Source organism: Pinus tabuliformis, chromosome 5_2, assembly GCF_031772625.1.
Source record: "Pinus tabuliformis cultivar Carrire ecotype Pingquan chromosome 5_2, CPIR1, whole genome shotgun sequence".
NCBI classification, from domain to species: Eukaryota; Viridiplantae; Streptophyta; class Pinopsida; order Pinales; family Pinaceae; genus Pinus; species Pinus tabuliformis.
Window position 1 is genome coordinate 447,078,363 of NC_142306.1, and position 24,147 is coordinate 447,102,509.

General features: G+C 38.2%; 1 protein-coding gene across 5 annotated transcripts in view; it reads right to left on the bottom strand.

Annotated features, from left to right (window-relative positions):
- Nucleotides 1-24,147, bottom strand: part of LOC149159587 (putative cyclic nucleotide-gated ion channel 5) — a 330,539-nt gene that overhangs the window by 52,762 nt on the left and 253,630 nt on the right. For all 5 annotated transcript variants that reach the window (XM_089436524.1, XM_089436523.1, XM_089436520.1 and 2 more), the window contains one exon: nt 21,211-21,322. In XM_089436524.1, coding sequence (XP_089292650.1) covers nt 21,211-21,322 — 112 coding nt within the window. The remainder of the gene's footprint in view (nt 1-21,210; nt 21,323-24,147) is intronic.

Consider the following 24,147-nt stretch of genomic DNA (forward strand, 5'->3'; position numbering starts at 1 on the left):
TTGGTCAACTTGAGGACACAAATATTTATTTAGAAAAAAATCAATTTTTCTTTTTCTTTTCAATGTCCAAATGGGGCATGACAAAAACAACTTTTCTTTTGACTTAAACAAATTCTTTTTTACTCTTTTCAAAGATCATAATGATAATATATATTATGAAGACCGAACCTAGTTACAATTTCAACACTCCCTCTTAACTAGGGAGGTATTTATAATGACTCATTGGGATATTCTCAAGTTGAAGACTTCTATCAGAAAGGATCTAGATCGATAAGCATCATCAATGATAACATCATTGTAAGTAGCATTGTCAAATTACCAAGGCCTTGGCAACTAAGCTCCATCTCTTCACTAGACCATAGCACAATGTTGGGAGGCATTCAATAGGACACCACAAAATTGTCTCTCTGAGGCACATGCTCCACCTAGGTTCACCAGAATATGTCCTCCACTGGACCATTTCCTACCTGTCACAAGGAAATTTCAGTCCGGACCATTCTTAATTGGTCACAGTACATGACACAAGAATGTCAGTCCCAAGGTAGCACCCTCCCCCCTCCCCCCTGACTCCACTCCCAGAGCACACTTAGAGTGAGAGCGCATGGGGAGCAACCTCGAGAGTGCACTCCCTACCAATTCAGGAATGACAGAAGGAGCTATTAAATATTGGAAACAAAACATTTTGAGTGGAGCAGCCTAATGTTCAAGCCTATGGCCCTATTGTTGATATGTAGTTCATGGTAATGTTAAATTCTTAAATTTATCTTTAATTTTCATCCTTTTACTTAAATTTTTAACATTACCATGAAATTACTCGGGATGTTTAAGAGTGGTTTCAACCTCATTGGATTTCATATGGAGAAACTAGAATTTTAGATCTCACTAAAAATCCAGCGGACTTATCATTTTTTCAGGGTTTCAAGATTGGGAGGATTGCAATGTTTCCATTGGATTTTGTCATGTACTAGGGTATGGAACTTGTACTTAATTAGGAGCACCAAGCCCTCTATGCTGGGGAGACTCCCAATAGTCAAGAGCACCTAGGGTACTAGGGTATGGAACTTGTATTTAATCAAGAGCACCAAGGCCATTCAACTATGCAGGAGGAGACTCCCAATAAAGCACGAGACAAGAAATTAGAAATTTCTCCTTGCAAGAGGGTCAAGCAATAGTTAATAGATTTACTTGTCTTTTCTAGTTTCAAATACATTTTATAGCTATTGACTCTTCCATATTTATTATGGTATTTTTTGCAAACAACATATGACAATTTAAGTTTGAACTTTGAAGCTGGCATTTATAACTCATTGGTAATGAATTATGAATATGATGCTTCGTGAAAGTTGAAAGTTGAAACATCTCATTTTATGTTAGATATTCTTTGTTATCATTTATTACTTGGTAATGGTAATGGTTACAAGTACAAGTTACAACTTTAGTGATCAATGATGATAAAGGTCATATATTGAATTTTGAAAGCTTGAAACTTTAATATTGATGAATCAGGAGACTCGATATGTTGTATGTTACTAACTTGTGGACGTGGTTGATGAAGATTATAACTTCTAGATGATTGATGTTATATGGTTCAATCCATGTTTTAATGTTTTTTCTATCTAATTCATCATTCTACATGCTTTTGTTGACATATATGCATCAAAATATATATGATATAAAAATTTGCCCATGCTTCGTTGTCGAACCATGAGCTTTTGAAAATTTCGCTTTTGAAAATATATATTATCATTCTCTTGCCTCTCTTGTACAAATCACCAATCCATTTGAATTGAAGGTGTTTGTTCTTAATCATATCATGCATCAAAAGGTTCATTGTGTGAACCAAACACCTAGACCAAAACATGTTGGGGTATCTATCCTCAATAATTGCTCCCGCTGCCTTACAATTAGAAGCATTATCGACGATGACTTGGATTACAATGTATGGCCCAATACTTTCAATTGATTGAAGTAATGGTTGTGCAATGTTGATGGCAGTGTTGAACTTGTCTGAGTAACCATACGTTGAAAGGAAGACTGCACACAGCAAGAACACTTATCAATGGCTTTCCTTTTAGATACAATGGAGACCCCATGGTCATTCCAAGAATTTATCATTTTACCCAAAGCATGTGCTATTTTTGTTTTCTCATGACCAAGTCCCATAGTTCTAGCCTTGTCATACGCAGGGCTCTTGTATACTCTGGGGGCATCATTAATGGCGGAAACCATTTCATGCTAATAAGGTGAGCGAAGAACAATGAATGTTATTCCACATGCATAGAGAAACCAGTAAATTTTTGAGTCCACATCATTCCTACACCCTTCGTCAAGGAAATCTGATATGGTTCTACGCCTTAAAGAAATGTTTGTTCCTATGCCTCCACTACCATGGGAGGATGTTGATGGAGTTCTTAGTCTATGTGATTGTGGGCTAGTGGTGTCATGTTCAAAGTCACCCTTTGATCTTTTAGATTTGCATAGGGCTTCCTCCTCTTACCTTACGTATTTCGCTCTTTGATGTTGTGACACACTTCCACAAGTTTTGATTCCTATTTGTTTATTTCCATCCCATGGAATTTTCCCACAGAGATGCTTTCTGGCACGAGTGTATGAACCTGTGTAACTATTTTTGCAATGGAGACACGTAAATTTAGTGGTTCCAAACCCTTTCCCTCCTGCAAGCCTAGAAACATATTTCCACGATGGGATTTTGTCTAGTTTGGTTTTTGCGCCCTCATTATCTCCACTCTCATTATCCTCCTCCTCCTCAGCAAGGTACTCCTCCTCTCCAAGGTTTTCAAATCCACCACTATCCACTTCTTCATCCTCTTCATCAATCCTCCTTCTTCTGCTCCCCAACACCAACATAACAAAAAAAGGAACCAACACCAAGAGAATGCCAACCCATATAGCCATGATGTTTGAAGTTTTGTACTTTGGTAATGTTATAGTTTCTTTCCTACAATAAAATGGAGGAATGGGAATGGGAGAGAGAGAAGAGAACATTTTCATTTAACAATGAACATATTAAAAACACAAATGCTAGATTAGAGTCTAGATCCTACCTCTTTGGCCTTCAATCCCAAGATCCAATCTCCCTTGCAATCTCCTCAAGCTCCAAAGCAACCCTCTCAATCTTCCTCCTCAACTTAAGCTCCAATTCCAAAAGCCCTCTCTTGCTCTCTCAATACACAAATGGTGAATTGTGGGAGGGGAGGAGGGCCTTTTATTTCTTTTGACCCCTCCCCTCAATCCAAAAAATCGTCACGCGGTCACGCCGAGTGATCACTCCCTGAACACTCCCACCAAAAAAAATTCACTACAGTAGCGAAAAGGAGCAGTTAGGGAGTGAATGCTCCCCAACCGCTCCCTCGTTCACTCCCGAAAAACCTGAGAGCAAATTTTTTTCAAGGGAGCATTCTCCCGATGTTGCTCCCACTCCGATCCATCGTGAAGCAGGTTCAGGGGGGGTGCTCCCCCGCAACCTTGATCCAAGGCTCATGAAACCTTCATGGAAGCCCTTAAGTTGAAGGAAGGAGAACTAGGGTTTCCCTCTTGGACAAGCAACTAGGGAAAGAAAATTTATGGATGAAATTCAAGTGTATACCAAAAGGATAGATTTTGTGGCAAATAATACCCTCTTAATATTTAGGCTCTCCAAACACCAAAATTCCTCTTGCCTAAGGCTTTGCACCAAGCCCTAGTCTTCCAAATTATCCTTGAAAGGGTCAAATTGAGAGAGAAAATATGGATAAAATTAAGGTGTGGTCACCAATCAAATTGACCAGTCCCTTGTTCCTTGGGAGTATGGAGTCCTCAATGCACTAGATTAACCAAAGAGCTTGTAAGGAGGTCAAAATTATGATGCCCTAGCAAGCAACATTCCAACCATTACCTATGCAATGGAAGATGGATTTCTCATTGGAGAGCTACCAAGAGCTCACCACTAAGAACATGAGTAATGCATGCAATAGATCATTTAAATTGGCATTCAATAGATATTCAACAAATTAGAGCACAATTGCAATTGCTAGAATCAACAAAATTCTGTACGTTAGACATGTAAGAAAAAATTTCAACATCTAGATACACTTACAAGATAATATGCAAAGAATCTATTCCATTTGTCCAAAAAATAGCTCCAAAGATAGTCAAATCAACTCCAAATGTCAAAGTGCATCAAGATTACTCCAAATCCTCCACAAGGGAAAAGTGTGAATTGCTCAAGAAGGCCAAAATTCCAAGTGATGAGATGATGAGAGGTCAAATGAAATGATCTCTAATATATATGTAACTAACTAAGACCTATTTTAGCCTATGAGCCCCTCAAACAAAAAAATAAAAGGCAATCACTAATCAAGGTCACAAGTTGACCTTATAGCCAATGTAAAAACAAAATAAATCTCCAAAAGGAGGGTTGAAATGTTGACATCATCCTATCGTATGCCCTTCTAGGGCTTGCGTTGAGCTCCTCTAGTGCCATGATGAGTGTAGACGGCACCTAAAATCAAGGTCTAGGGGTTGGCCCCTAGATTTCTTTGAAAATCATTTTGTAGCCCCCAAATGTGGTTTTGGGGCACAAAACTAGGTCTCATGGGTCTCCAAGTGATGAATAACCCTAATTTTGCTCCAATGTTGAGCACTCTAAAGATGGTGTTATCCCTTCCATGTCTCAAGGTGTGATACAAACCTCATCTTGGCCATGGATCAATTGCCACACCACGTAATCACTGCTAAGTCGGTTGGGGGGCAAACTAGTCCAGGTGCATCATCTTATGAATAATGAAGCAAATGCAAGAATGTCATAGGTGTTGAAGGTACCCATGGCTATAATGATGCTCTGGAGACTAGAACTATCTGAAGTCCCATGGCATCTCAATATGTCCCTTTGTAGGACCTGGACCCCAATTAAGTTGCCCAAACCTATAGATGGAAACCCCTGGCAATTACACACAATATCCGGTGCTACAACTTAGACCATCAAGTACATTAATCATTATTACATCTAAGTGAACCAAGCTTGAAAGAAATGGGCAAATTAATATTTCATATAAGGCTTCTCTTCCAAAATTGGACCTTAGTCACGTAATGATGTTACCTCCCTTGGTAGGAGTAGTTAACAGACTACCCTATTAGGTGTTCTCGACCCCCAAAGGGAAGTGACATGTCCTTGGTCCACCCTTCAATCAACAGGTGTCATGTGAATAATGATCGAACGAAGGGGAAAGAACTCCATGGCCACGTAACATGGTCAAAGTGACCGGCTATGATGGAATACCTCATCTTGGGTGTATAGATGTGAGGAGGGGGGGGGCGATCGTGGATGCATGAGTTACCTCGGCCTTTGTTTTTCCACCCCTCTATATTGTTATTTTACTTTTTCTTGATTTTTTCCTTGTATTACTGCTCGTAGCTCGAGGAATGAGAGCTTTCTTTGCATATGTATAGAAGTTATTAGTATTACCCCCTTTAGGATGGGGTTCTTCATTGCCCATTAAGTGTTGGGATATGCAAGTGTTCCTTGTATTCCATGAGATAAGGCAACATTAGCCCAAGAACTGGGTAATGGCCATCTAAGAGAGGTAGAGCTCATGCTTGGATTTTGCTAATGCGCTAATTTGTAGTCCCACCCATCTTTTGTATTTTGATTTTTCTTTTGTTTTTCTTGTGGTCATCAAATGCTCTTTCATTTTCTTTTCGTTCCATCAACCTCCCAGGGTACATTTCCAAGCCCTAGCCAAGGTATGAGGATGTGTGGATGCCAAATTCCAATGAACTAATGGTCAATTGACCAAAAGAAGGGAGGTGGAATAGGGGCTCATAATGTAAGATGGAAAGTCGTAAGTATGGAATAGGGAGAGATGGGGCTACGCTTTCTCAATCATGGTTTCCCAAGTACTATCCCTTCTATAGTGCGCATATTCTTGACATCTATAGCACTGAACTTTAGACATGTTCTTCCGTTTCTTTTGAAGACCAAATTTACCAAACTTTCCCTTTCTCTTTGTCACTATTTGACCCCTTTTATTTGATCTTTTATCACTTTCTCCCTTCAACCTGTTTTCTTTTGTTGTACGTAGAGACCACAAGTTGTTGGATGGGATAGCTTCCTCTTCCTTATTAGATACGAGGTTACCTTGTTCATCACTCAATGCATTTAGAATAATGAAGATTATTTCTTTATCAGATATCATTTCTCCTAGATCTTGCAATTGAGTTTTTATTTGAGATGCTTTCAAGAGACATGAAGATATCCCTTCATCCTTTGACACCTTCAACTTATAGAGACCAAATCTAAGTGATACGATCTTCCTTATTGTACTTTCAGAGAATAGTTCTACTAGCTTATCATATATTTCTTTTGATGTCTCCAGCTCCGCTATATAGGAAATGAGGAAATCTTTGATAGATTCCTTAAGAATCTTTTGAGCCCTTAGATCCCTTTCCATGTATTCAAAAAGTGCTTGATCTTCAGTTGGTTTGGAGACCTTTCTGTGGACACGATCAATGACTCCATTTATTTTGAGCACTATGTCTATTCTTCTTTTCCAAGCAAGGAAGCTCGAGGTCCAACCAGCTTATAGTTTTCCTTGAAACATGAAGTCATTTTACTAGATTGGATTATAGAAAAAGGTACTTACTTCATAAGTGAAGATAGAATCTTCAAATTGATCTCTTTGTTGATGATGATTGATTTAATGATTCTTGGATGCTTCTTTGTTGATGATGATAGAGCTTTGGAACCTTTAGAAGATGATGACAATGCCTTTAGCCTTCTATCCTTCAAGATACTTCGACTTCTTTGCAGATTAGAAGTACTTCTAGGGTTTTGACTTTTTCTCTGATTCTTGATGATGATTCCAAGATTCTTGCTAAAGTAGATTTCTTCATCTAAGGTTTCGATATGATGAAGATCATGATCTTTTGCTTGGTATTATTTGTCTCCTTGATTAGATGCCCCTCCTTGACTTTAACACCTTAGCTCTGGTTCCATGTTGAGAAATTTAGGACATCAGTAGTTAGGTGATTTCTCTGCTTATGATAATTGCTTGTGATAGACTTTTTACTTCTTGATTACGATCTTCTCTTCTTGAGTTATTATTGTGTCTTTTTAATCAAGACAATTACCAAATCATGGACAATAAGGAGACAAGAGACACAATATATAGGGTTGTTAGCCAGGGCCAAAACCTCTCACTCTTTGAGAGGAAAACCCAAATGAAATTCTTCTTATAGAACCTTCAATTGACGAATAACCAAGACCATGACAAAGACCCTTGACACTTGATTCCTCCAAAGACCAAGTCACTAGCCTCCTCTTCAACGCTGCTCTTCCTCTTCCTCTTCTCAATTTACTTCTCTCAGCCTCTTCTTCTAGGTCTACAACCCCACCATAGAAACCATAGATGTTCTTTGATCCTTGTATAGTCTCCTCAAGAATGAGACTCCTTTCACCTTTTTACTCGGCCTCCTTGAGCGAAGCCCCTTCTTAAGCTTGATCATGACAATGCCTTTAGCCTCCTATCCTTCAAGATACTTTGACTTCTTTGCAGATTAGAAGTACTTCTAGGGTTTCGACTTTTTCTTTGCTTCTTGATGATGATTTCAAGATTCTTGCTAAAGTAGATTTCTTCATCTAAGGTTTCATTATGATGAAGATCTTGATATTTTCCTTGGTATTCTTTGTCTCCTTGATTAGATGCCTCTCCTTGACTTTAGCACCTTAGCTTTGATTCCCAAAGTTGTCAAAAACGTTGGGCTAGGCTCCTGAAACGTCATTTGGTGTTTCTGATCCGAAAGAGTGTACGAAACGACTGGAAAACGTATTTGCAGCATTTCAAAATTTTGGAAATGGAATCTTGGAATTTGAAAACGTTTTAGGTCTTTTTCTGAAAAAAACAGTTGTTTTTGTTAATTTGTAATACGTCTTGCCAAAACAAGAATGGGGATCCACCATTCATAAATACGTTTCACGATTTATGGCTGTCGGGAACGAATGTTACAATTTACATTGTGTTTTTACCTTTCTATGAGTCAGTTTCCATTTGTCGTGTTTATCATTTCACTTCGCCTTCGATTGTCGCGTTTATCATTTCACTTCACCTTCGACTATGGAGCCAAGAGAGACCGACAACGTTTGTATTTTCCTTTGTCATTCGACTGTGCAGTGTGGACTCTAGAGCCAAGACGTGAGGAATGTGAGGCACATTGTGGAGCCAAGGCCCAAGACAGGATTGTGCATTGTGACAATGAGAATCTACAGTGTGAGCGTGGAACACTGAAACCGTGAAAACCGTTAGTGAAGACTGTGCTTGGTGCCAGTGTGTAAGCGGGTGACAATGAGACTCTGCAGTGTTAACCATGAGTGAAGACTGTGCCTGGTGTCAGCATGTGGGCGTGTGACTGTCTACTATGGAGGTCCATATCACTTGGTGTTTCTGCCCACTAGCTAACATTTTACTAGTTCCCTTCTTCTATGTGTGACCATGTTTGAGCTTTCGATAAAAAGGCCAAAGTCCACAACTTTACAATCTCCTGGGGACTAATTACTTGACTATATAAATACTACTACAGAAATAGAGAACTTGTATAATGTAACAGAGAGCAAAAAGAACTTAATATGCAAGCTTTGTATTGTCACTGCCACTTTGGTAAATCCCTTTTTATTGTTGTCATCCTCCAATGCATCTAATTCTATAAACCCAGCCCAGTCAGCCTCATCACTGGCATGTGGCAGTGAAGAAGAACAATCACACAAGTTTGGAGGTGCCAAATATGGACTTGGTATTCAATAATCCTCTACTCCCATGCCTTACAGAAATCTTTTGGTTCCTTTTCCCTGCCTCTCATGTTGGTGAGCCTAGCTACCCTATTGCAAATGCATCCTAAACTTGTATCACTAATAGTTAGCTGCCCATTTCAGCATTTATCACCTTAGACACTACTTAACCTACAAGTTAATTACCTTTCTTTTCAACCACTTTTTGTCTTTGCCAACAATGATTCAAAGGATCTATACTTTAATGGCACCATTGCAAATTATGCCAGACATTTACTCCTTTCTTTCTTTGTTGATTTCTGTGTTTTTTCTTCTTTGTCCTTTACTTTTCATATCTATGTTTTCTGAATTTAAAGGGGATTATGTACATCGTTTCCCATAAAATGTGGGTGATTTGCATCGAGATCTTGTCATTTATTTGCTAGTTTTTCTGCACCAATATTCAAGTTGTGGAAGATGTGAAAACATCATACGATTGAGTTCTCAACAAAGCTACTTTTATGAGTTCTCAATGACATCAAAATTACTAATAACTAGTAACATAATGAGTCTTACAGTGACAAAACTTGTCTAACAATGAACACTACCCATGTGGCTCAAATACTTAATTTATAAAACAGAGTTTTGATTTAACAATTATGATCTTTTAATATTTGTCATTTTATTTTGCAGTTTCATTTACATCATCATCATCAATCATGGCAACTTCAATTTCAGCCATTCGTGAGGCTGAGGGACTGGAACATGAAATTGAATCTGCTCCTAAAGTCGATCCAAAGTCACCACTTTGGAAATATGTAACTACTATTGGGAAGATCTAAGGAGGCGGATCATTGGCATGGGTTTGCAATGAGTGTAAAAACGAGTATAAGGGATCATACACACAAGTTAAAGCACATTTGCTTGGGTTAAAAGGAAATGGGGTTTGAATATCCAGTGGCCCACCTAAAGAGAATGGGACAGATCGAAATTGTTTAAGCAAGGAAAAACTTGCAAAATACCAGAAAGAACAAGGCAAGGCAGATGCTAAAGCAAATAAGGCAAATCCTGCCTCCCATTTAAAACACCCAATAAGGTTGGGAGCATCTTCATCAAAGCCTCCACTTCATTCTCATGGAATTATTTGTTCAAAGCGGTCAAATTTGGGACCACTTGAAAAGAGTTTTAATAATGACGCTCAAGAGATAGCAAATGCAACTATAGGCCAATGCATTTATGCAAATGGTCTTCCCTTTAACCTTGTGCGATCTCCTTACTAGGCAAAGATGATAAAAGCAATGAATGAAGCCACAAGAGGGTTTAGGAGCCCTGGATATGAGAAGGTACGCACCACATTGTTGAGGGCTAAAAAGATAGATTTGGCGGCTAAATTAAGCCCCATTCCTCATTCATGGCGGCACATTTCAGGGGTGTCCATCATTTCTAATGGAAGGAAAGATCAAAGAAATAGGCCTTTGATCAATGTGATTTCTCAGAGCCCACAGGGGGGAATGTTTTTTAAGGTAGTGGATTGTGAGGGGCAAATGAAAGATTCTCAATTCATTGTTGACATCTTGATTGAAGCAATTGAATCGGTGGGGCTTGAAAATGTTGTCCAAGTAATAAATGACAATGCAACGGTGTGTAGAGCAGCAAACCCAAGTATTGAAGGCAAATATCAACACATCTTTTGGACCCCTTGTGTTGTACATTCATTGAACCTCATGTTGAGCAAGATGGGGAAGCAAATTGAGTGGATTCGAGTTATTTTTGAAGACGCAAAAGAAATTCAAGCCTTTATCACAAACCACGACATGTCCCAAGGCATCTATAGGGAATTTTCTAAGTTGGAGCTCCTTAAGGTACCTATACTTTAAAGTTTATTTCATAAATTCTAATTTCTGACTATAAATTCAAATATCTAAATTGGATTCTCAAATGTCATGATTTGTGAATCATAATAGTTATTCAATCAAATTATGATTTTTAATTTGTTGAAATTTGAAACATTAGCAATTTGGCACCTGCAAGCTGCCGAGACTCGATTTGCTTCTCACATCATAGTCTTCACAAGGCTTATGCAGATGAAAGACGCATTACAATCAATGGTATGCAATTCTATTTGGAATCAAAGGAGGCAATCCCAATCTGATAGACCACAAGCAATGAAACGATTGGTTGTTGATGATGAATGGTGGGATAGGGTGGAATACCTCTTGGCATTTACCAAGCCAATTGTGGATTTGCTCCGTATGTTTGACATAGATATGCCTAATTTTGAAGAGGTGTATGAGGGCATTGATTCCATGATAGAGAAGATACGGTTGGTTATTAATGTCAAGGATAATGACCCAGATGAATTCTTCTACACAGAAATAAAAGATATATTGACCAAAAGGTGGAACAAGATGACCACCCCATTGCACTTTTTGGCCTATGCAGTGAATCCAAAATATTACGCTGCAGAATTGCTAAGTGATCCAAAAAGAACCGCACCAAACAAAGACCCAGCAGTCGCAGAAGGATTTAAAAATGCTTTTAGAAAGCTTTTTGTAGATCTCGAAATTTGGCTTCAGATTTGTGCACAGTTTTCTCATTTAGTGGGATCAGAGGGTTGGGGTTGTGATACTGAGTGTATGCGGGACAAGACCAGATTCAGTCCAATTGAGTGGTGGAACTTCTATGGTGGGGCACTTCCACATATCCAAAAATTGGCCATCATGATCTTGTCACCGGTTGCTAGTTCCTCTTAAGTAGAAAGGAACTAGAGTACATACGACTTCATCCATTCAGTGAGGCGAAACAGGTTGGGCTCTAAGAAGGTTGAGGAACTAGTGTATGTTCATTCAAACCTTCGCCTTTTGTCACACAAAAGAGATGAATACAAATTTGGGCCCACCAAATTATGGGACGTTGAACCAGAGTTGCCGGACTTGGATATGACATTGAATGTCGTGTCGCATATGACTTTGTTTGATGCGAAGTCACCAATAGGCGGATCTTCAAGTGGACATGGCAGCAATGTTCACAGTCCCACTTCTACAAAGGATGTGGAACATTTTAGTGGCATGAATGAAGACATATTTGATGATATGTAAATGTCATTTATGATGGTGTTTTAACTTTTAAACTTTTGAACAACCATATGAATTATGAATAATGATAGTAGACTGCCAGTCACAGTTCATTTTGTACCTTGTACTATGTAGTTATTAGTATGCATTATTAATTTTGGTAATGATGGTGTAATTTGTCATGTTGATAACTTGATGATTGAAATTTGAAACAAAAACTTGATGATATGTTGAATCATGAATGTTATAATAATCATTAATGATGATGACAATGTTTAGGTTGAATTGATGATGATGAATCATGATAGATCATAGATGATAATTGATTATGTATTTTTAGTCTTTAGATCTAATCTAGATTCTAAAATATGAATGGTAATATGAAATTTTTATTTTTTAAATATATATATATATATACATGTGTGTGTGTGTGCGCGCCATTTCCTACCGTATCGTATCCAGATTTTTTGAAAATTTGCCATATCCATATCCATTCCTGTATCTGTTCCAGTGTAACTTAGCATGATTCCATGTTGAGAAATCTAGGGCATCAGTAGTTAGGTGATTTCTCTATTTATGATAATTGCTTGTGATAGACCTTTTACTTCTTGATTACGATCTTCTCTTCTCGAGTTATTATTGTGTTATTTTGATTAAGACAACTACCAAATCATGAACAATAAGGAGACAAGAGACATAGTATATAGCCTTGTCAGCCAACACCAAAACCTCTCACTCTTTGAGAGGAAAACCCAAACGAAATTCTTCTTATAGAACATTTAATTGACGATTAACCAAGACCATGACAAAGACCCCTGACACTAGATTCCTCCCAAGACCAAGCCACTAGCCTCCTCTTCAACGTTGCTCTTCCTCTTCCACTTCTCGGCCTACTTCAAATTCTCAGCCTCTTCTTCTAGGTCTACAACCCCACCACAGAAAACCTAGATATTCTTCGATCCTTGTATAGTCTCCTCAAGAAAGAGATTCCAATCACCTCCTTACTCGGCCTCCTTGAGTGAAGTCCCTTCTTAAGTTTGATCACCCTTTTACTGTTGCAAACTTCAGTCTATCCATGTTGACTTTTGGACCTACAATTTCTTGCATGTGTGAGGGTAATCTAGCCTAAAGATAGTCCTCCAATGATGACCCTCTTCTTCACTATCTTCTTTTCTTCCTTTGTTGATCTAGAGACTCTTTTTCACACTTCTTCTTAAACTTCCTTCACCAAATTACTTGTTTGTCATGACTGTTTAGGCTGACATGATCTTTGGAGTAGGCCAACTTCATTTTCTAGGATTCTTCCTTCATTGTAGGCTGACTTGATGAGAGCTAGTGACAAGGTCTTGGAGGGTGACTTTACATAGACAAATATGACTCTTTTACAAGGTGTAACATGCCTTCAATACATGACAATGACTCTTTAGAATTTTATAACTAGATGAAAAAATTCCTAAGTGCTCTCAATGGGAGCCTATGCTAAAAAAAAATCTATTGCTCATGAAACCCATGATGCAAGCATTACAATAATTTTATTTCTCTTCTTTACATCTCTTTACAAAAATCACAATTACATGTCAATATGAAGACCGAACCTAGTTACACTTTTCAACAACAGGCCCCATCTAGAGCTATTTGTCCTCCTTAGAAGCCTATATATGCAAGGTACTCGACCTCATTTGAGAAATTATACAAGCAAGTTCAATGTCAAGGGGAAAACCAAGAAAAGGGAGCGATGAACAAGAGAAGACAAGGAGATAAAAAGAAGAACCGAAATCTGAAATTTCTCTATCATTCTCTCTCATACACGCGAGGAAATAGAGCATCACTTTGTTGCAACAAGGCCAAATCTGCAATCATCATAAAAGGTTGAAGTTTGGGTTCAAAAGGATCAAGTTTGGAAGCTGAGTTACCAAGGAAGAAGAAGCTCTCTAAGCGAAGGAAGAAGGAGAATTATCCGACCATATTTCACCCACACTTGCGAGCTAGGGCTTCTGCAGTAAGGACGAAATTCGCAGTCAGAAGTTGCGAGTCCAAACTTGTGATCAAGAGTGAAGTTGCAGCGGTTTTGGAACAGTTTGACTTGGGTTGACTTCATGAAAGAAAAGTTTATCAAGAGAAGGTTGACTTGGTCTTGAGGTGGTCTTTGTCTTGGGTCTTGTTACCGCTCAAACTAGCATGGGTCCTAGGAGGGGATCCTAAAGGGCAACTACTAGGTCAAGGGCAACAATGGAGTGATAGCCCATAGTGACCTCAGCTAAGGCTCCCTATGTTTTACCGACTTTCACCAATGGGAAGAGACCTAGTATAAAGAGAAATCACTAGATGAATAGGTTAATAAGAGGATGAGGAGTGAATCCTAGGGCCTATTCAAAAGAGAGACTCAATTGTATGGCGTTCTTGCTTAGGAAGCAAGGCGATAGGCTCGTTAGGAACGACTAGAAGGATTCTTTAGGCTAAGGTTTGGGAATGCATCTTGTAAAGATGATCCCTAAGCCTAGAAACACTTATGGAAACTTGGTCTTTGTGTGATCTTTGTGGAGTTGGAGTTATAAAGTTGCGAGACCACACAGGACCAAGTGGACCCAAAATTAGGTCAAGGAAGTGGAATTGATCATTCAAGGAGAGGCTTGACCTAATTATGGAAGAGAAGAGGATCAAATGGACAAATCTTCTTACAATAGAATGCAATGATCCTAATGAGGTCACTAACCAAGGGAAACCTAGGGCAAGAGATGATCCTTGGGCTAGGTCTTGCAATATCTCGAGATCCCACCATCAGAATTTCATGAAATTTGGAAAGCCTCTAGAGAAAACCCTAGCGCAATAAAGGACAAGAAATCGAAGTCTTTTGATGGCTAAAATGTGAGATAATTGATGCCCTAGATGACCTATGGATGCTAGGCATAGAAAGAGAAGGAGAAATGAAAGAAATCATTTTTGAAAGTGGCCCCCTATGGAGGATTAGAGCCTTGTCCTTTGGGAGAGATGTAGTCAAGGAGATTCTAATGTTCGGAAACAATAGACCCTTTCAAGGAGGCCTTCAAGCAACTTCGCATGGCATGAGGGCATGAGAGCAGCTACTTCAAGGACATTATACTATGATTTGCAATAATTGATGACTTATCGAGATGTAATTAGCACAAATTATCTCTAGGAACATTCACCCATTCATACATAGCAAATGACATGATGCAACGCTATAAAAGATCAAAATTTCCACCAATTCATACAAGAAAGTAGTAAATTTCAGACTTGTATAGCGAAAATCCCAGCAACATTCATGTGACAAATTAAATACCATGAATAAGCATGAAAAGCAAGGTTACTTGGAAGCTGGAGCGGGAGCGGGGAGTGAGAATGGGAGCGGGGAGCGACATTTTCAAAAGATCCTAGTTTGGGAGCGAATCAGGAGAGAATTTTTATAAATACCATGAACAAGCATGAAAAGCAAGGTTACTTGGAAGCAAGAGCGGGGAGCGTGAGTGGAAGTGGGGAGTGACATTTTCAAAAGCTCCCAGTCTGGGAGCGAATCAAGAGAGAATTTTTATATAATATATATTTTTATATATTTTGATGCATATATGTCAACAAAAGCATGTAGAATGATGAATTAGATATAAAAAGCATACAAACATGCATTACAGCATATAACATCAATCATATAGAAGTTATAATCTTCATTAACCACGTCCACAAGTTACAAGTTCTCATTTATATAGCATGTAAGGGTGCACATAACCAAAATAGAATTGAGTGTAAACCATCTCTGAATTGAAAATACATCAATAAATGGGCTCTAGATGGCCTCTAGCATCCAAAAAAATCATGCTACAACAAATAGCTACATATCATCTAAACATTGCCTATCTTGGGATCTTTGTCATTAATATTAGCCTCCAAGCAATTAACATAAGAGAGATAAAATGTAGCATGTCAAGCCAAGATTTCGTTTGAGTGATGGGAACATTTTTAATAGGGTCATGATAGGGGAGTTCGACAACCAATGTCACTAACATGAAGGTACATTGAGGGCTTGATACTCTTGATTAAATATGAGTCCTATACCCTAGTACATGACAAAATCCAACGGAAACATTGCAATCCCCACAATCCTGAAATCCTGAAACACTGATTAGTTTGTTGGATTTTGAGTGAGATCTAAAATTCTACTTTCTCCATATGAAAACCAATGATGTTGGAACCATGAATTGCATATCAATACTAGGGCCATTAGCTTGAATATTAGGTTGCCCTACTCAAAAAAACTTGTTTCTTTGAATTAAAATTCCATTTAGAACATCTTTGTTAAACAATTCTGAAAAAGAAAAAAAAAAAAAAAAACTACGGAGCAAAAAAAAATGTGCGGGAGCGAGACAGGAGTGAATTTCGAGAGCGGGAGCGAATTTCGAAAGCACTCCCAAGTCGCTCCCACTCGAAGCTTGCTCCGAGAGAAATTCGACCCGGGGGGGGGAGTTGCTCCTCCACAACCTTGATGAAAAGACCACTTATATGTACAAAAGAGTATATCCAATCATCAAATTATGCCAATAATGAAGCTCCAAGACAAGAGAGAGGGATAGCCCATGGGGCTTTGGATTGACGGTGAATGGGTGCCCTGTTAAGGCACTCCTTGCGATAGGTCACTGGTTCAAATCCCCGTGGGTACTTAGGTTAGTCTTAACTAGAAAAAAAAAAAAAGACAAGAGAGAGGGATCCAAACATCAAAATTCATTCATATCATCAAAACTCGTCCTTCAAAAGGGATAGCGAAATCTCACAAGAGCTAATAACCCAATCCAAGTGATGATGAGAGAATGAATCACCTCTCATCTATTTATACAATCTCTAATGAGTTCGAATGGCCTAATTTGGACTAATAATGCCCCTAAAATAAAATAATGTGCATAATAACAATACTTTTGGTGACAAGCCCACAAAATAGTTCAATAACATAACGATAAGCCTCTCAAGAGGGCAGGATGATCAACATGATGAGTCGTTGGGCCTTTGAGGAGGCCTAATGAAGTCCAAAGGGTGTCATGATGTGAAACTGGACTCCCAACATAGTGGACAAGGGGTTGGCCCCTTGTTTTCCAAACAAGAACTTGTGGTGATCCCAAGTGGGTGTGGGGGCATAAGGACATCCTTATGGGTCTCCAAGTGGATCGAAAGTGCATGTAGACCATCTGTAAGGGCTAGGAGGATGATATAAGCCCTCCCTCTGTAGTGGAAGACATCATCTGGATCTTGGAACATCTGCCAAGTGTATGGTGCAAGTGTGGAGTCGGTTGGGCATAGTGAACCAGGTGCGTCATCCTCATCTAAAAGGTGTTACACGAGTAATCAACATGCAGTGTTGGGGATCCATGAAGTAATTTCTTTTATGATAGAGGCCAATGGCTCTAAACACTCACCCTACAAGTGTCCATGTGGCCCTCTCGAAGGCTAGGACCCCATATAGGGAGATCAAGCCCCAAATGGAGACCCACTTGCAATCCTGCATAAGATCCAATGCATCCCCTGGCCCTCCAATACAAAAAATCATTGGCGTAATCAAGTAAAACTGTTTACAAATCATGGAGTCAATGGAGCATTTCATGGTGGCATGCCCTTCCATAGTGGGCTTTGGCATGTACAAGTGTCTCCAAGCTCAATAAGGGGGTTAACCAAGGATCCTATTAGATGGTTTAATCATTTAAAGGGGGTGACATGTCCATGGTACATACTTCAAGTGGCAAGTGGCAAATGATAAAGTGAAGGAATAGAGTGGAGACCAGGGGAATCATCCAAATCACATGTTATGGTACAAGGGTAGTTATAATAAGGGAAGCCCAAACCTCGGTGTATGAGTGTAGTAGGGAGCATATTGTGGTACATGAGTTACCCCGACCTTTTTTTTCCACCCTTCTTCGTATGATTTTTGCCTTTGATTGATTTTTCTTCATAACCGGGCTCCAGGAGATGAGATCATGATGTGTAGTATATAGCAATGGATACCCCCTTAAGATGGGGTAGTTCGTTTCCCACCAAAGGTTGGGACAATAATGGATTCCTTAATGATGGAGGGGGCTCCTCTAGGGCTCATAAGAACCAGAGTGATGGCCATCGATAAAGGGTAGAGCTCATGTTTGGCTTTTTCCCACATGGTAAATTTGTATGTCTCAGCCATCTTTGGAATTTTGTGGTACATTTCCTATTGAGAGTAGCCAAATTATGCTTTTTCTTTTCTTATTAACTACATCAACCTTTGGGGCACTGTCCTAGGCCCAACCCAAGGTGTGGACAACGGGAGGGGGACACTAACCCTATGTGGACCTAGTGAACGCATAGGGATTGGATGGAAAAAAATGATGAGTGGAGTCAAAATGAGCAAAAGGGGGCAATGTATATGGTGTCGGGAAATAGGACCATGCAACCAATATCGATATTTCCCATGTAATGCTAGTGCTAAAGCTAATGGCCAATAAAAGAGATCCCATGGGACCTGTGTCACAGGGTTCGTCGAACCCAAAGGTTGAGGTCCGAAATTCGTCGAATTTCAAAAAAAATCTTAAGGTTCGTATAAGTTCGAAAAGGTTCGGTTCCTGCTGCGTTATAACGGCATTCATATTGTTTGCTTACGCGTTGAAAGCATTATATTATAATGCTTACGCGTCTAAATCTGCGTACATACATTATAATGCATTAAAAGCATTATATTATAAGGCGTCAATTATAATTACGTTAGAATCATTTTGGGATTCAACTGCGTTAAGTAAGATCATTCACGTATGACCATTTCCATGAGAGGTAGTCGTAACTGACTAATTTCTCATGATTTTGAATAGTTCACTTAGCACTCATTGCATCGGGTGATGCTCACAGGGGTGAAGAAGTGGGATTGAAACTAGTGAAATGTGGAGAACGAATCACATAGCATCAATCATCACTTCCGGGGCTTGCACCCGGTAACCAGGACTTCCCAGGAGGTCACCCATCCCAGAACTCCTCTGGCTCAAGCGCGCTTAACTGTGGAGTTTTTCCCACAATGAAGCCCACTTAGCTTGCTACCCCATTTGCAAAACCTTAGCAAGTATTGTGCCTCATGAACCATTCAAGTAGAGATCCCTTGACTCTTTTTTTGAATTTAAGTATGGGGGTTTTACGCAGTGCATTATATTAGAATCATTTTGGGATTCAACTGCGTTAAGTAAGAGCATTCACGTATGACCATTTCCATGAGAAGTAGTCGTAACTGACTAATTTCTCATGATTTTCAATAGTTCACTTAGCACTCATTGCATCGGGTGATGCTCACAGGGGTGAAGAAGTGGGATTGAAACTAGGGGAGCATCAGCATCAACACCATCTGCTATAGATATAGGAGAGCACAGCCCCATACCTAGCACTCATTATTTGACATTAGGTGCAGAGGCAGGGTTAGGGCCTCCTACTACTAGGTGCAGGCCTGGCAAACAGCCCATCATGTTTTCCCGTAAAAGGGGGAGAGGGCAGTGATTTCAGATAGATAGCTGCTAGTTTTACTTGTTGTGCTACATATAACTCATGATGATGAGATACTTTTATATATGTGATGTTATTTTGTATTGGTTCTCCACATTTGAGCCCTTGAATGGACAATTATCAGGGATCAGCAGGATTTGGTATCGCCTTTGATGTATCATTTCTATTTGACATCATATATATCAGTCTTTTCTTCATATTTATGTGCCAATTTGTTTATTTCTTGTTGTTATTGCTTTATATGTTTAAAAATCTGAAAAATAAATAAATAAAATAAAAATAAAAATAAAAATAAAAAATAAAAAATAAAAATAAAAATAAATAAATAAATATATTATGCATTTTTTATGCTTGCCGATATTTTCGCCGATATTGCCGATAAGATATTTTCTGGACCCTCGCCGATATTTTCCCGATACCGATATTATCAACACTGCACCAAATAGATCAGTAGAAAACAATGTACCTTGGAAACAAATCAAAATATTTAGGTGAAACTTAATGAGCAATAGGAATCACATACCCTTGAAAGAGAAAATATTCCAGAATTTCCACACGAGTAGGGAAACGCTATCGACCGACACTAGACATGGAACAACTTCCAATATTTTCCAAAATTCACCATCACAAGAAAAAAATAAAGATCATTACCCCTTCAGATTCATGGATATTGAGAGAGATTAACATAATTTTAATTTTAAGTAGGTGAAACTAATGACAGCATTTCTAGAAGATTGCCAAAGTGTTGTTTTTATGACTACTAGAAGATTTCCTCTTGCATATATTATCAGTGTTGAAAATATCGGTATCAGCAAGGGTCCTGAAAACATCTTATTGGCAATATCGGCGAAAATATCAACAAACTATCGGAAAATATTGGCAAACATAAAAATCAAATTTTTCAGATTTTCAAACATAGCCGATATTTTCAAAATATTGTGATATTTTCAAAAGGAAAATATCGCAATATTTTCAAATATCGCCAATATTATCAACATTGTTTAATATTATAGTCAGTTGTGAGTCTTGATCAAGCTAAACCATAGAAAATAATCCTATGCAGGATCCATGTTTCCACATATCCAGATAAGGATCCACTCAGGAAACATTCTTGGCTTGAAGGCACCAGAGGATCCACCATAGATATGTTTCCAGCTCACTGGAAATGTCAAGCCAGTGGATCATCCAAAAAAGAAAAAAGAGAAACATTTTTATGAACAAATTTAAGAAAAAAGTGAAGTGTGGGACCCTGAAACCCTAATTTTTGCCTATAATTGCCTTTTCCCACATCCTAAAACGATAAATATGAGTTTTCATAGCAGTCTGGATTTTTGAGTTTCTGAGAGTGATTTAAAGAAAAATATATTCAGGATCTTAATTTTCTAGTTTCCAGTTCATGGATTGTTTAGACAATACACACACAGATTTACATGACGTTTTCTTGTATCTGGATCATAAATTTTCAAAAAATCAATCCCATCAACATCCATATCCATTTCCATGAACATAGACCAAAATAATACGAAACAGTATATACTACAAGTACAAACCAGCCTATGACGAAAACCAATAGGCAATTTCCTCATCTGAAGAACTGTATATTTTCTTCAATGGTATATGTTTTTGGTTCTCTGTCGCAGATTAAAAATCAGGACAGATCGCCTTAAGACAACTAAAAACATCATACTTCATCCAGCTCAATGATTAGGAAGCTGCAATCCTCAAGCTACTCGTTACTTTTGGAAAGAATGAAAAATAAATAGCATCCATGGAAATCACAAAACACTATAAATTTGCTTCTCTGATTCAGATTCTGCCAATGTAATAAGCAAATCAGTAATCAAATTTGCTTTTAAGTTGGCAGTAGAATACCTGCATATTACCGATGAGAAGTGCAAACAATATGAGCCCCAGGACTGCAAGGGTTATTGAAAATACCACCTCTCCAACGTACTTGGTTGTTTGCAGACCCTGGCCAAGTGTGCTGCAAGACCCCATAAGAAATAAGAAAAAATATAGTATATAAGATGTGATATGTAAATATCTGTGACATCTTTATACAGGAATAACATTCTGAGCAACTTCGCTTGACATAGATTTCCCAAATTATTGATATGCACTAAACTGTTTATGCCTCCTCCCTGATCCAAAGATCAAGAAAGACTCCAACAACAGGAAAAAATTAAAAAGTTGCAAAAAAAGCATGATGTATCATATACTAAAATATAAATGAAGCTACACAGCTTAAACCTATTTCACATGTCAACTCCCATCTTACATAATTGGCTTCCATCAATTCACACGTCACAACTCACAAACCAAATATGTAAAGGAACTAACCAGACCAAATATGCAAAGGAACTAACCAAAGACAAAGCAACCAACGGACTTCAAATTAAAGAATGCAAAGAAAAAGGTTTTAATCAACACCCATCCCAGAATTCACAAAGGCATTGAATTAGAAAGGTGGCAAAAAAGGTACAGTCTGCTCCAACTAATGCATCACTGCCCACTGAATAGCAAATTGATAGCAAGAAAATAACAGATTCCAGAAACAGCCAAGACCCCAAAAGGAACAACTTAAAAGCACATCATATAAAAATGATCTAAATTTTAAAGGCTTTTTGCAACAACAGGAATATTGTTAGGAACCTACCCTCTCCCTCTTATTTAGATACTTGTATAAGGCTTCCTTCATTAAATAAGGCCCATTAAATACTTAATTAATAGTCACTCAATTTAAAGAGGTGATTAATCCTAACAATGTGACTAATCAGAAAGACTGAGATCTAAAGTATCATCTTTATTAATAACGCCCAAATTAGTTGGTTGGCTCTCGTTATAACGGCCCATACGTAGTTAAGAATCTCCATGGATAACCATATATTGAGAAGAAGGTTAGGTGATGTTTTGTGAAAAAAATTTGTTGTCTTTGGAGCATTTCTCTTGGGGGTTTCTCCCTTGAAGTGGCAAGTAAACATAGCTCTCTACTTTTTATTATCAAAGAGATCTTTCTCAGGGTTTATCTCCTTTTTCTCCTGTGCTCTTGGGTTTATTTTATGTGAATACTTTGAACTTTTGCGGTTAGGTACACTACAAGTGGTATTAGACCTCCTTCTCAAGCATGAAATAGAACTTTTGTGCACAAATTGGAGAAGGTTTCTTTTGTTTTTCATTGAATTTTAAAGGAAAAAAGGATGGTTGCATTCTAGTCGATCTTTGAAACTTTCTATGCAGAATTTCAAGAATCCAGCCCACGATCTGAATTTGCCTCAAAAAATTACCCAATTTCAAGAAAAAATTCTTCAAAACAAAGTACATTAACTGAACATATAATTGATTTTATCAACCTTTTTTCGATTTTTTTCCTAACAAGGCTGCTGATTTCACAAATTGGACATTTTTTGATAGAACACACATATTTCAGTCAAACCAGTGCCAATAGATCCAGAGACACTATGGCATTTCAATTGGCCTCATAAAATCCCATCTAAGGAGCATATCAAAAGATGTGATCACGTTACATTTTTGGCTTCAAACCCAAACTTGCACAAGTTATTTTTCTGCATGTTTTAAGAACTTCTTCATGGGTTAGCAACTTCGTAACTTTTTAGATTTGTTTAAAGATGTCTTCTATCATGTTTAAACAAGACAGTCATCTACCATTCAACAAGTAAAACTGAAATTGGGGAAGAATACACAAAGGAAATGCAACTCCAATCACATTGTTTGAAACCACTGTAACCTCATGTTGGTACCCCTTAAAGTAGTGCCACATCAAACAATACCTGTGTACAAAATCTCACTTCCATGTACCATTGGCTTTATAGAAAGTCTGCTAGGTATACCTAGAACAAGTGGTACATAGGCTAATCGACCATCTTGTTGTTATAGTACACTGAGAACAACGCTCATGGAAGTTAAGTAATATCATTAAGGGCACGATTGAGCCTCCTTATTTAGTGCCTTAAGATATTGGGACGAGTACTATTATTGGACCCCAAAAGTATATCAGAGAGCTATAGCAACTGACACTCCTTTGTCCTCAAGACCCAGTAACATTCTCCAATGAACTCTCCCATGAAGGATAACACATATAAATCATGTCAAGATTCCCCAAAGATGACCACTTGCTCTACTACAAGCAGGTTGGAATTCGTGGAAGTTACTGTAAGAAATTTTAGGAGAACATAGATGGTTTGGATGAGAAGTTTGATAAGAAGTTACATGAAAAATTGGATAAGAAGGTAGACAAGCAGTTGCAGCAGCACAATCAGCAAAACTAACCAACTTCAACAGGATGTTATCTGAGAAGTTGACTCAAAGCATACTAGAAGATGTTAGTGTTTGTAGCTCAAATATGTATTTCCGTGAAGGTGTTTACTTATGGAAATCGTCATTAAATGTATCCGATGTTTTTTCTAGAAGTTCACTTTATTAATTAATTAAAAAAGTAAACATTTTATTATTAAATTGACTTCTAATTAATAAAATGACCAGTGTTGATAATATCGCCAATCTATCGGCGATATTTGAAGATATCGTGATATTTTCGGCAAAACAATATATCGCCAAGTAAATATAGCGATATTTTCCGTTTTAAAAATATTGCAATATTTTTGAAATATCACGCGACGACCCAAAATATCGCTTGGGCAAGCTGGGCCGCAGCTACAAAAGCAAGGTTTTTACTTTTATTTCCTCATTTTGTTTTCTTAGTCTTCGAGAAGGAAGGGGAAGAGCTTTGTGGTGGTTTTCAAAGAGGGATTGAGGATCAAACAGCCATTACCATCACAGTGAGACAAACTT